The sequence below is a fragment of the Polypterus senegalus genome, chromosome 16 (assembly GCF_016835505.1).
Source record: "Polypterus senegalus isolate Bchr_013 chromosome 16, ASM1683550v1, whole genome shotgun sequence".
NCBI lineage: Eukaryota > Metazoa > Chordata > Cladistia > Polypteriformes > Polypteridae > Polypterus > Polypterus senegalus.
The window spans coordinates 68,381,726-68,396,081 of record NC_053169.1 but is presented as its reverse complement, the minus strand read 5'-3'; the positions used below and the strand labels follow the sequence as shown (position 1 = coordinate 68,396,081).

General features: G+C 37.2%; 1 protein-coding gene across 7 annotated transcripts in view; it reads left to right on the top strand.

The window, feature by feature from the left end:
- The window catches only part of LOC120517029 (homeobox-containing protein 1-like), a 302,918-nt gene that overhangs the window by 85,158 nt on the left and 203,404 nt on the right, over nucleotides 1-14,356 (top strand). For all 7 annotated transcript variants that reach the window (XM_039739106.1, XM_039739105.1, XM_039739103.1 and 4 more), the window contains exon 5: nucleotides 7,307-7,460. In XM_039739106.1, the coding sequence (XP_039595040.1) occupies nucleotides 7,307-7,460 (154 nt within the window). The remainder of the gene's footprint in view (nucleotides 1-7,306; nucleotides 7,461-14,356) is intronic.

The following is a 14,356-nucleotide window of genomic DNA, read 5'->3' as shown; positions in this document are numbered from 1 at the left end:
ATGTATATTTGGAGGCGGCAGGATGCTCCCTCATATTTCATTCCTCTTATATTCCATCATCTGCATGATGGTGTACTGGCGTGAAGGTATACTGGCGTTGCACTCTTAACAGGAGGGAACAAGTAAGGTTGTAGTTGAGGAAGAGCTGAACACTGGCCACATCTGTGTGAGAGTCTCTGCTGTCTATTCTGTGACTGAGGAGAACTTGCTTCCACTTGCAGACTCTGCTTGAGGGAGTGCCAAGGAATGGGAGCAGGCCACACATACTGAAGATGGACCAGTGGACATCATCCTTCCCTGTTCAATGCTCTCCTGATTTATTTATTTATTTATAAATAAAGCACTTTAAAAACAACATCAAGGCTGACCAAAATGATGTACAGTAAAAACCCAACATATCAGACACATAATAACCAAAGGGTAAATGAAACAGAAACACATAATTGCATAAGAGCTGAAGAGATTCATAATAAAAGGTATACAGATAGCCAACATATCATACTTGATGCTGATTCCACTGCAGCCTGTGGTGGTTCTTTATATGGTTATCAAGAGTTGTAATGCCCTTATGAGAACCAGGCTGCCACCTGCACACCCTCTGCCAAAAGAAGTTACAGAAGCTAAAGAATGTCCAGATGGCTGACATGCACCACAACACCCCGGCTGCCCTGCTGGCAATGACATATGGTATGTTATTGGCTCGGGGGCCTCTATGACACGCTGTCACAGCTGCTCTGCAACCGAGTAGGTGGTGCCCAGTGTCTCTTTTTCTCTTCCTCTTACACTGACTCAAACTCCAGTTCAACATCTATAGTTGGGACATCCAGCTGTTCTGCCCTTGCTGCTGAGGTTAGGTTCACTGTGCTTGGTGCATTACCCATTCCGTCCTGTTTCCGTGCATTACCCATTCCCTCCTGCTCCTTACTGTCCTCTTTTTAAAGTGTCCCTAGCACATCCCCAATCAACTCCAGTCTGTCACTTCCCAGAGCTCTATCTGTTTCCTGTTGGATTTCTTCCCAGAGGTCCTCCAAAGTGTGGTCAAAGAGCAGGGGGCATTCCTCCTCGGCCGTATGTATTTGGAATGTGGGATCTTCGGCTGCAAAGAAGTGCTCTGCCTGCACAGCTGATTGTTGCCGTCCATCTCAGGAAGATCGTCAGGTCTTGCCTTTAGCAGCAGAGAGGACATGGATTTGTTAGTGAAGATGATGGTACTGCGGCCCATGACCACAACCAACACTTCTTCCTCCAGTCATCATATCTTTATTAAAAGAAGACAATATTGGGAACTGAACACTTTTTTTTTACGGAAAAAAAATTAAGGGATAAATGTTACCAAAAATAAAGTGTAAAATATCCAAACACAAAACCAACAAGAATCATTGAGGACAAATATTACTTTTTTTTTCTTTTTTTTCAACCCCACACAGACGCCGCCCCCATTTCCTTCAAACAACCAAACACACAGAGGGAATGATGACCGCAAATAAAATTCAAACAATGGACACAAACCAGCAGTAAGTACAAAAAAAATTTCACACAGCAGCTCCGAACAACAACGATAAATGAAGTCACAATAGCACAGCACAGTACTGTTGAATTCTTATTCTCACTCTGAGTCTCCCAAGCTTCTAACACCATGACTGACTTAACACCCACAGAGCGTGTGAAGGGCAGAATCAGCATTATATAATTGGAGGACTGTCTCATCCAACATTGCAATGGGGAAAATAATCTCAAAAGCTGGCAGCACGGCTAATTACCAGGCAAATACTCAGCAAACAAAGAATATTCACTGTGAAAAACGCTTTGCCATATTTCATCAATCAACCCTATTTCTTAAGTTCAAAAATCTCAAACGTGCCTTTGAGACACCGCAAAACAGATAATTTAATGTTAATGGAAATGTATTAATAAATCAAAAAAAGAGAAGCACAAAATAGGCGGGGCAGGAAATTTAATAGAAATAAGGCAAAATTGTTTTCCAAATAAAAAGGCTACCCAACAAATTCTGTCCACAATCCTAAATCTGAATACAAAGAATAAAGCAAAATCTCTCCTAAAGAAGAAAATTTAAAATTCAGTACTCTCAATGAAAGGCACTCAAACAAAATGTCACTCTGAAGATCCTTGATACTCGGCCTACACCTAGAATATATAGGATGAAGGTGGTAAATCGTCATCAGTGAAATCATAAAGTGGTGAAATTTCTTGAGATTCCACCGACAGAACACAAATGGGGGAAAAAGTACAATAAATATAAAGATAAGGCACGATATTAAAATTGCCTGCCTAATACTTTTTGTGCTGCTTTAACAGCTCCAACCCATTGAAGCATGGATACTGTTAGACTGCTGAGGGTATCTTGTGGTATCCGGCACCAAGACATAGTAGAAGTCAACCATATTAATTAAAGAAAGAAACTTATCCTGTTCCAGGACAATTCTAATAAACTTTTATAGTCTGTAATCAGGCAGGAGAAAGCTTGCCCTTCTGTGTCATTTATTTACCCTTGCCGCACCATGCTGTAGAGGGAGCATCCATCACAATAGTCTGTTACATGTATAGCATGATCAGAATGGTCAGAAAGCACAGGTAGAGGGTTATATTTATAGATAACTGAATTTGCATTACAGTGCTGAATTAACGCTTATATATCATAGTCTGATTGGTTAAAAGACATGAAGTGCTTTAGCACAGAGCACAACCAGTCTAAAAAAAGTCTTTCTCCATTATATCCTCATTTTTCAATCCAATATTATTATTATAAAAACTGTATATGTGCAAACTAGTAAGAACTTTACATCAGCCAGTTTCTTGAAACATCCCCCTGGAACATTCTGGTTGTTTACTTGACTATTTCAGCAGTCTCTTTATGACGTTTATAAAACAATTGTTTATATATTTTACTGTGTATTGCAAGCCAAAATACTTAACTACTGTTACCCCTAAATTATTCTCTCACTAAGTTAGCAGCAGGTCCTTTAAGTCCTGTAAATTATGAGGCGGGGTCTCCATGGATTCGACTTGCTTTTCCAGAGCATACCACAGGTCCATGAAGTTATAGAGATCTGGGGAATTTGAAAGTCAACACCTTAAACTCTTTGTCATGTTCTTCAGATCATTCCTAAACAGTTTACGCAGTGTGGCTGGGAGCATCATCCTGCTGAATGAGGCAATTGCCATCCGATAATACTTTTGCCCTGAAGGGGAGTGTGTTGTCTGAAACAATCTTTACGTAGGTGGTATGTGTCTAAATAACATCCACATGAATGCCAGGACCCTAGGTTTCTCAGTAACATTTTGCCTAGAGCAACAAAATGCCTCCACCAGACTGACTTCTTCCCAAAGTGCTCCCTGCTGTCATATCTTCCCTTGGTAAACTCGGGAACCCAGCCGTCCACATGATCAAAGACAACGTGATTTATCAGTCCAGACTACCTTCTTCCATTTCTCCATGTCCAGTTCCGATGCTCAAATGCCAGTTGTAGGTGTTTTTGTTAGTGGACTGGTCTCAGCATGGGCACTCTGACTGGTCTACGGGTACACAAGTCCCTTACGCAGCAAGCTGGGGCAGACTGTATCTTCTGACGGCTTTCTCTCCTGGCCAGCAATTTTTCAGTTATTCAGCAATTTGTGGTACAGTATCTCATCTGTGGGATCGGATCAGACTGGCTAGCTGTTGCTTCTCTTGAAGATCAGTTAGCCTTGGGAATAAATATCCCTGCTGTTGGTTCACCAGTTATCCTTCCTTGTACCACTTTTTGTATGTAGTAACCACTGCATACTGGGAACACCACACAAGACCTGCCATTTTGGAGATACTCTGACCCAGTCATCTACCCATCACAATTTGGCCCTTGTCAAAGTTGCTCAGATCCTTGCGCTTGCCCATTTTTAAGCCTCCAACACGTCACTTTCAAGATCTGACTGTCCACTTACTGACTAATATTTCCCACCCCTTGATTGGTGCATTGTGATGAAAAAATGAATGTTATTCAACTCACTTTTAGTGGTTTTAATGTTGTGGCTGATCAGTGTAAATATTGAAAAAATAATAAGACGATATCCACAAAAATGATTCAATTACACAAGTTTAAATAATACACAACAAAACCAAAAACAGAATTAACAACATAAGTTTAAAAATACTTGTAAAAAAAATATTAAATAAAAAAATAAACTTGACCCATAGTGTAGTATTGTTTATCTTGTTTTTCAGGAGGTTTTTGATAAGATACCAAATTCTTACTTCTGCACCAGCCAAGCAGACATATATGTGTGTGTGTTTGTTTGTGTTGTACCCTATCCCAATTTCTTTTACTTTGGTTAAATTCTAGAAAAAAAATGCACTTGTTTTGTTATATCTGTGCCTTTTGTGAAAGTGTTTTTTTTTTGATATTTGGACTTATACACTTCATGTCAGCATTTTGCCAATTATTGGTAGAACATGAAAAAAGTTTATGTTGAAATTATGTGTTCAACATTTCTTTCCTCGCATTTCCTGTCATCCAACATTTATGCAAAATGTATGTGTTGCAAATAACAATATATTATTTACCTTATACAATTCAAGGCACCTCACACCCAGACAGAATTGAGCTGGGAGAACTTTGTGTACGACTAAAGCTGTGTAATAATAATAATAATAATGATAATAATAATAGGTAAATGTTGCAATATAAATGCAAAATTATAATGTAGGCTATAAATTAGCACAAATGTAGGTCTTTGTAGCTTTAACATCTGCAGACAATTTGAATATGTAACCAATCAAACTCTCTGTATAAGCAGTCACACTGTTTAAATTAGTACGAATCACCCCTTACTACCAGCAAAGACGATATAAAATCACTATTGCTGGTCCTGTGGCTCCAACATCCAGAGTGGGCTTTTTTTTATTATATTTTTGAGATTCTGTAAAGTTTTTAATTTCTTCTTGGGGACAAAAAGTATCATCCTTTCACCCATGAACCAGAAATCATTATGGATTAAAATGCTACAAAAGAAGGAGTAGATAACTTGGATTAAGTTGATTAAAGTGGCTACAGCTGGAAAAGAAAAATCTTACGGTGGCTACTTGTAAAATTTTTAAGTATCTTGGATGTCTCTACTTACAATGCATTTATCATCTGAATGGCAAAGAATCCAAACTGAAACACAGGAAAGCTCCAGTGGAGACAATGCTTTCTTCAAGTGTTGGGCAAATTATTGGTAAGACCTCAAATCTAGAGGAGACAACACATTCAACACTTACCCAGATCTTTGTAGACATGGAACACACATGAAATGCATGTATTCCAAACAACGATATACAGTATTATTTACCCAGTACAACTCCAGATCTCACACGCAGATAAAGAACCTTGGCTTGAGCTGGGAGACGTTTTGCCCAAGCTAAGCTCAGTCAAGGCGAGGGATGGGACAGCAGACTGGTTGCTGCTTGTGCTGATCGACACATTTACAACACAAAAGACACTAATGAAGAGGTGCGAAGGGATTTAAGATGGGACGGGATTATGAGATTTTTTGTAGGCTTCAGAAATTCTAATGTTAATGTTTTGGGAGAATTCAATGAATAGCAGTAATTTGTTGTACTTTCGGTAACCTGAGTTTTTTTTTTCTGTAGCCATTCACACTAAATAAAGGTGCCTCTAATATGCAGTCTTGGTGCTTCTGTCATTTTCTTGTGCTCAGTGTCCTTTGCCTGTTTCAGATATCTGACAATAAAAAGTAAAAAAATAATTTCACACATACTGTAGTTGTCTTGTGTTTTTGCTTACTTAATTTGTTCTGCTAGGTTTGGAATGGGGAAATGTATTGTTTTAAAAGGAAATTAAGACCTAGTACACACAAGCATGCATACGTGTGTGTATGTGTGCATGTATTCATCCTAGAATGGGATGGGATTGTGAAATCAACATTGTATACCTTGTATTGATTTTAATTGCTTCTTACACTTTCAAGGGTCCCCCTTGATTTATGCACATGCACAAAGACAGAATCCTTTTTCTTTCTCTCTCTCTCAAAAGTTCTCTGATAATGTCCTACAGACAGAATTTTGTCATGTGCATGTAAAGGACATATTTTAAATGGCATCCCCAACTTAGTGAGTACCAACTGTTGCATATTACAGTAAGCCCCAAGCCGTTTGCTGTTGGAAAAAATATAAGGGAAGTATTCTTTGGAAGGGGAAAATAAGCTACAATATTCATTAAAACAGGTGGTATTTCAAGCATTCTTGCCTCAAAGTAGTAAGAAAATAATGAAATACATGTGTCATTTTATAGAAAATTACACTCTCTTCTGTACATTTCTGTTACAGCATATTAGAAAATGCTAAGTCCGCATTCGCTTTTTTCCAGTTTGTTTAAAAAATTGATATTGTTATTAATTAATTATTAGCAAAAAACACAAGACAGTAAATAATCTCCCTGTCCTCACAGTTCTTGTAAAGTAAGTTACTTGTTGAAAGCTCATAGCTAAATGAAAACATTTGTATTTAACTTCCACAAGATATACAGTTAAATACTGAAACCACTATTAAAGGATGATTTTTTAAAAAGCCAACATCTTGATCTTGTCAAGAAAAGGTCAAGGAATAAATTTTATAGCAAACCAACAATAAAAGAGCCATTGAGGATATAATCAGAAACAGCTGAAAAATCATAATACCAAATGAACAAAGCCAGTAAAGCTGCAAAACTAACTTAAAAATTAAAGGTCATAAAATTAGTAGATACCAAAAAACAAAACAACTAATTTCTGAAAAGACTAAACTGTGAGATAATGTCAGCCATCAGTTTTAACATAGAGATCCTTTGCAGTCAATAAAGTTCATCTGGTAGGTACATCATTTTTATCACCAAATAATGGCAAACAAGAGCTCAGTAATACACAAACCACACATAACACTTGTGCATAAAGTTGTCATGATGAGATAATATTGTTTGAGGGCAAGAGATGATAGTATTTTAGTTGTAGTAGATGGTAGTAGTTTGAACTGCTTGCCAATTTAATCTCTCCCTGTAGTAGATAAAATGTGTACTTCATTTGACAACTAAACTTAAATATAGCCTGTTTATATTTTGATTAATATTTGTAATTTTCTTATAGTGATCCTTTTGAAGTCAATTGGCATATTTTTTATATGTGGATCTAACTTTCTCCAATACTTTTTATTTGGTATAATAGCATCATAAGTATTAGCATGTTTATCATTTTTGAAAGTACATACTAATATTGCAATATTTTTCAGTTACTTGTAGTTTTGTTTTTTATTACATCTGACAATTTGAATTGTTTATAGGTGCCACACTTAATATGCGTCCTACTCCCCTTGCAATAGAGGACCCAGAATGGAGACAGACACCACCACCAGTTAGTACTACACCTGGAAGTTTTCGTCTGCGTAGAGGAAGTCGTTTTACATGGAGAAAGGAATGCTTAGCTGTGATGGAAAGGTAAAAATATGTGTATCTTTTTTTTCATTGATTCAATTGTGGTTTTTAGACTTGTTCTTATAAAGTGCTTGTTTTAAATACAATCCGGATGGACTCATCGACAGTGCTGAAGAACATAACAGTGACATGGCATGTCACGATTCACAAAAAACATTTGATGTGCAAAAAACTGGGAATTTATTTGTACAGTGAACATTCAAGAGCCCCTATTCTCAGCTTTGTCTGTCTTTGTGTGCTTAATGGCTACAATAACCTCACTGCAAAAAGGCTTACAGAAATTATTAAGGAACTGGAAGAGCCCCTAAAACAGCTATCGTAGTTAGGTAAAAAATAAATGTGCAGGGCTAAAGAGACCTCAATGACTTTGTCACTTGGATAAAGCAGACTTCAAGGGGATGTTCATATTTTTTTGACATATAGGTATTTACAAATTTATCAGCTATAGGAGAATATCAGGATTGCTACTGTTGTTAAACCCCGCTCACTTTTGGAATACCTTTAAAATATAAATGGTAAAGAAAAGTATTGATTTAGAAGTTTAGAAAATGCATATATATGAGCAGGAGGGTTTGCAGGTTTTACAGGGTATTAACGAAGCACATAAGGGAGAAATTAATGTGTAACTGCTTCATGATCTGAACTTTGAGACATGTTGCCATAAGCTTGCTGGAACAAAATATGCTTATTTTAAATGCCTTGGAGTATTTGATAAAAATAACTAAGAAAAAATGGTGATGTAAAATGCATGCATCAAAAATATGTACTTATCCTAAAGATATATTAAAGTGGTTCACTTCCAAACATCTTGAAAAAACATTACAATATGTCTAAGAATATCTATGCATAAGTCACCTGGAAGAGTGCTTGCTGGCTTAGTTTCACTAACTGGTTTATTTAGAAACATTATTCAAGCTGGGGTGTTCATTTTCGTATTTACTGGTAGCTTCATGGTGTATGAAGAAAACAACTGCAGAAATATATTTTTAATCCTAAAACGCCGCTGTGTGGGGGCTTGTTTTGCTTTGGACGTGCTCTGACTCTACGTATGTCAGAGGGACTGCGTGAAGTGGGGTCCAGCCTCACGTGGGCAGGCAAATGGGAGGGTGGGAGGTTAAGGGGGGGAGAGAAGCAGGCTATATCTATATCTAATCTATCCTTTTAATCCTTAAAATAACTACCAACGTAACAATAGGCTGCATGGAAATAACTCTTGGGGAAATAGGAAATTAAGGTTAAAGCTGTCTCACTTCCAGTTAAGACTATAAAATGAAAAAAAATTCAGAATCAATGTCTCCATAATGGGACAGTTAACTTTGTGAGCTGGAATGTTAAAGGCCTGAATAATGAATTAAAGAGAAAGAAAGTATTCTCTCACCTAACAAGATTTAAATGCTAAAATAGTATTTTTACAGGAGACCCACTTACTAAGTAAGCAAGGATCAGTTCTGGCTGCAAAAGGACTGGATTGGCCAAATGTTCCATTCTAGCTTTACAAAGAAAACTAGAGGTGTGGGAATCCTCATACATAGAACAGTCTCATTTATAGCATCAGATGTAGTATTGAATCGTAAAGGGAGATATGTGATAGTCATGGGCAACTTATCTAACTGTAATATGATTTTCATAAATGCTTATGCACCTAATGTCGATGATAAGGAATTTATACAAAATTTATTTGCATCCATTCCCAATGTGAACACTCATAAAATTATAATGGCTGGGGATTTTAACTGTGTTTTAAATCCACTCTTAGATAGGACTTCTATCACGGGGGGGGCGACATCTAATACTGCAAAGATAATTACAAAGTTTATAACTGATTACAACTTATCAGACCCCTGGAGGTTTTTAATCCCAAACTCAAGAACATATTCTTTCTACTCACCAGTACATCATTGCTACTCAAGAATTGATTATTTCTTTATAGATAATAATTTCTTGAATATGATTAAATCTTGCAAATACGATGCTATTGTTATTTCTGACCATGCACCTCTGATCTTGGAGCTAAAGTCACTATGCCCAACACACTCACCTTGCAGATGGTGTCTCAACCCGCTTCTATTAGCAGATGAGAATTTTACAGAATTAATATCCAAACAAATCAGTTTCTTCATAGAGACAAATACATCCTCGGAGATTTCTACAGGAATACTCTGGGAAACTCTTAAGGCCTTCTTAAGAGGACAGATTATTTCATATCTTTCCCACAGAAATAAATTAGAAACCAAGAAAGTATCAGAGCTAAAAAGTGAAATTACTACAATAGATGAAGAACATTCCAGGCTTCCAAGCGAGGCTCTGCATTCAGAACTCAACCTCTTGACAACTAAAGAAACTGAACAACTAATTTATAAATCCAAACATCATAAATCTCAGTAATCACCAACACGAACGGAGACAAAATAATCAACCATAAAAATATAATGCACACATTAGAGACTACTATAAATCCTTATATTCTACTGAGTTTAAAGAAGACAGCACACAATCTAATACATTTCTGGATACATTACAGATACCACAAATAGATACTTTTAGTGCGGAGAACCTGGATATACCTCTGGCGTTATCAGAATTACTAGATGCGATAAAGTCACTTCAAGGCGGGAATGCAGCAGGCCCTGATGGCTACCCTGCAGAATTTTATAAGAAATTCTCCGCTCAGCTAGCTCCCCTCCTATTAACAACATTTACAGAAGGTAGAGACAGTCAAACTCTTCCTCAAACTTTTCGCCAAGCATTAATCACCATTTTTCTTAAACAAAATAAGGACTTATTGCAATGTGCATCATACAGACCAATTTCACTTTTGAATAATGATGTTAAGATACTTTTAAAAATCCTAGCTAGAAGGATGGAGAAAGTGCTCCCTTCGGTAATCTCACAAGATCAAACTGGATTTATCAAGGGTCGACACTTATCTTCCAATCTTCGACGCCTGTTTAATGTAATATACTCACCAACAAAGTCAAACACCCCAGAAATATTATTATCATTGTATGCAGAAAAAGCATTTGACATGATTGAATGGAAATACGTTTTTACAACATTGGAGAAATTTGGGTTTGGCCCGAACATTTGTGCATGGATCAAACTACTGTATACCAATCCAGAACCTTCAGTTTGTAGCAACAACATTTGTTCAGACTACTTTAAACAAGAACGTGGTACCAGACAAGGATGCCCCTTGTCACCACTGCTATTTGCAATCGCCATTGAACCACTGGCGGTTTATTGTCATAATACAGATCAGATAAAGGGGATAAAGGACTGGAACAGAAAATTTCTCTATATCCAGATGATATGGTACTGTATATATCAGACCCACAAAATTCTGTGCCTGCAGTCTTAACAGCACTCACAGAATTTCAAAAGATCTCTGGTCTCAGAATTAATCTGAATAAAAGTGTACTCTTTCCAGTGAATTCTCAAACATATAATGTTAGATTAGACACCCTACCTTTTATCATTGCAGAACAGTTTAAATTCCTAGGGGCAAACATCACCAGTAAACATAAAGCTCTTTTTCAACCAAATTTCACAGTCTACATGGAAACAATTAAGCAAGTCTTGCATAGATGGCCAACTCTTCATCTCACTCTAGCTGGAAGAATTAATACTGTTAAGATTAATATTCTTCCTAAGCTTCTTTTTTATTTCAAAACATTCCAATATAACATCAATAAATAATTTTTTAAACAATTAGATTCAACAATAACCTCATTTATTTGGAACTCAAAACATCCACGTATCCAAAGAGCGACCCAACAAAGACCAAAGGCAGAATGTGGCATGGCTCTACCTAACATTCAGTTTTATTACTGGGCAGCAAACATACAAGCTATAAAAACATGGACACAAATAGATAAACATACACAGGCTTGGTACACAATAGAAGTAAAATCCTGCAGTACTTCTTTATATTCCCTGCTCTGTGCGCCAATATACTAATAACCCTGCTTCACTCACTCAGACGATGGAACCAATGTAGAAAGCATTTTAAGATGGAGAAGCTTTTATCTGTGGCACCTCTGCAAGAGAACCACCTCTTTCAACCTTCGCAAACATATGCAGTTTTTAATATCTGGAAAAAATTTGGGATTAACTTGCTTAGAGATCTTTATATAGACAACATCTTTGCACCCTGTGAACAATTACATTCCAAATCTAACATTCCAGGTACACATTTCTTTCACTATCTTCAAATTAGGAACTTTATTAAACAGGACCTGCCCGATTTTCCTCATCTTGCACCCTAATCCATGCTGGAAAAATATTGCTCAATTTCAAGGACTCAGACACCATCTCTACAATATATGAAATTATTTTACAGTCCCTCCCTTTCAAAGATCCAAGAGGACACTGGGAAAAAGATCTTTTAATCAATATATCAGAAATGGAGTGGAAAGTAGCAATGCAGCGAATTCACTCAAGCTCCATATGCGCAAAGCATACAATTATTATTTAACAAAATTATATATTGAGCACATCTGTCTCGCCTAAAACTGTTCAAAATGTTTCCAGGGCAAGATCCAACCTGCGAACGCTGCAATCAAGTCCCAGCCTCACTTGGTCACTATTTTTGGGCCTGCACCAAATTAACATCATTTTGGACCAAAATTTTTAAGTGCTTTTCAGACAGCCTTGGTGTCACAATCCCTCCTAACCCATTAACAGCTGTGTTTGCTGTTATTCCAGATGGGTTTAAAGTGGAGAAGGACAAACAAACTGTGATTGTATTCACTACACTTTTGGCACGCAGACTTATTTTGCTAAACTGGAAGAATCCTAACTCTCCTCTTTTAAGTCAATGAGAAACCGATGTTTTATACTATTTGAAATATGAAAAAATCAAATACTTAGAGGATCTGTACAGATTTTTTTCAAAACATGGCAGGATCTAATCAGTAATATTTTAGAATAAGCTCTTAAAGCACAGAGGAAGCAATTATTTCTGTATTTCTTTTTCTTCTCAATTCATCTCTATTGGCTTATCAAACTCATCAATTTAGGTATGTTTACAAGCCTTAAGTTTTATCCTGTTGGCCATGCTCTCTCTCTCTCAGGGGTGTGGGTCGACTTGTTCTCAATCTTACTTTTTGTAAAAATTGATTGATTTGTATGGAATAATTACAATAAAATGAATAAAAAAAAAGAAGAAATATATTAGCAGAAATGCTGTAAGCTGAACAGCTAGGGCTGGATATTTGGAATTTAGCTTCAATATTTAGCCTGGCTAGATGAACTAGACAACTTCATCATTGGTGTTACGATCATTATATTGTTTTACTCTATAGTCCTCTCCAAAAATATTAGAACAGCAAGGCCAATTATGGTGTTTTTATTGTGCACTGAAGACATTTATGCATGAGATCAAAGGATGAATATGAGAAGGGAGTTCAGAGATTCAGCTTTTATTCCCTTGTATTTACATCTAGATATGTTAAACAACTGTGGCAAGTAGGGGGCACACCAGCTCCCCACACACCCAACACAACATAGGCTCTGGATACAAGTGCTGCTAGCGAAGGTTTTTTACTGTGGGTAACTCTTCCAAAAACATTTTCCACTACCAACACAAGTACAAAGTAGAAACACGCAACAACTCTTTGTGTATGTTTTTGTCTTTCTTCTTCTTTCTCTTTGTCACTACTTCCTGTGCTCCCTCCGAGAAAGCTTTGTCTCCCTCCTCCTGACTCGGCTGTTCAAGCAGTGGCAGGCGGCCCCCTTTTATGTGAAACCTTAGAGTACCTCCATTGTCCCATAACTGTGGCCTGGGAGCATTTCCAGGTTAGGCTGGAGCCCAACTAGGTAGGGATTGTTAATCTCCACAGCAACATGGAGCCCAACAGGGCTGAGTCCAAGAACTCCAGTTCCCATGATGCCCAGTGGGAAATCGTGGCACTACTGCAACCCAGGGGGCCTGCCATCCAGCAGTCCAGAAGAGATAATGCCTCATGCTTGCTGTCTTCCCCTGTTCCACCATGCTGAGGACATCCCACCCAGACAAGGGCACCAGCCGTCTTCTCACACAACATAGAACATAGCACATTTTGTATCAAACCATCCAGTTTTTCAAGTGCACAAAAGTATTAGAACAGAATGTTTTCATATAAATAAAAGTAAAAAATATTTAAATGTGCTTGCATGTTCTTTGCTTACAATAACTCCATCAAGCCTATGACCCATAGACTCAATCAGATTTATTTTTTCTTCATTGGTTATGCCTTTCCAGTCTTTTACTACAACATCTTTTAGTTGTTGTCTTTTTTTGCAGGGTTTCTTTTTTCAGTATTCTCTTCAAGAGGTGAAATGCATGATCAATTGGGTTAAGATCTGGTAATTGACTTACCAGTCAAAAACCTTACATTTTCCCCCGATGTACTTCTTTGTTGAGGTGGCAGTGTGTTTTGATAATTGTCTTGCTGATAATAAAGTTCCTCTCGAATAGTTTGGATGAATTTCTTCATAAATTGGCAGACAAGATGTTTCTGTAGACTTCATTCTGCTGCTACCATCATCAGTTACATCATCAATAAAAATTATTGAACCTGATCTAGAAGCAGCCGTGCAAGCCCCATGACACAACCTCCACAATGCTTCACAGATGAGCTTATATGTTTTGGATCATGAGCAGATCCCATCTTTCTCCATAGTTTGGCCTTTCCATCACTTTGATAGAGCTTAATCTTTGACTTATCAGTTCATGAAACTTTGTTCCGGAACTGTAGTGGTTCATCTCTTTACTTTTTTTGCAAATTCCAATTTGACATTCCTATTTTTACTGCTGATGAGTGATTTGCATCTTGTAGTATGGCCTCTGTATCTGTTTTGTTTAATAAGTCTCATACAAACTGTAGACTGTAGTACTTCCACCCCTGATCTTTGGAGGT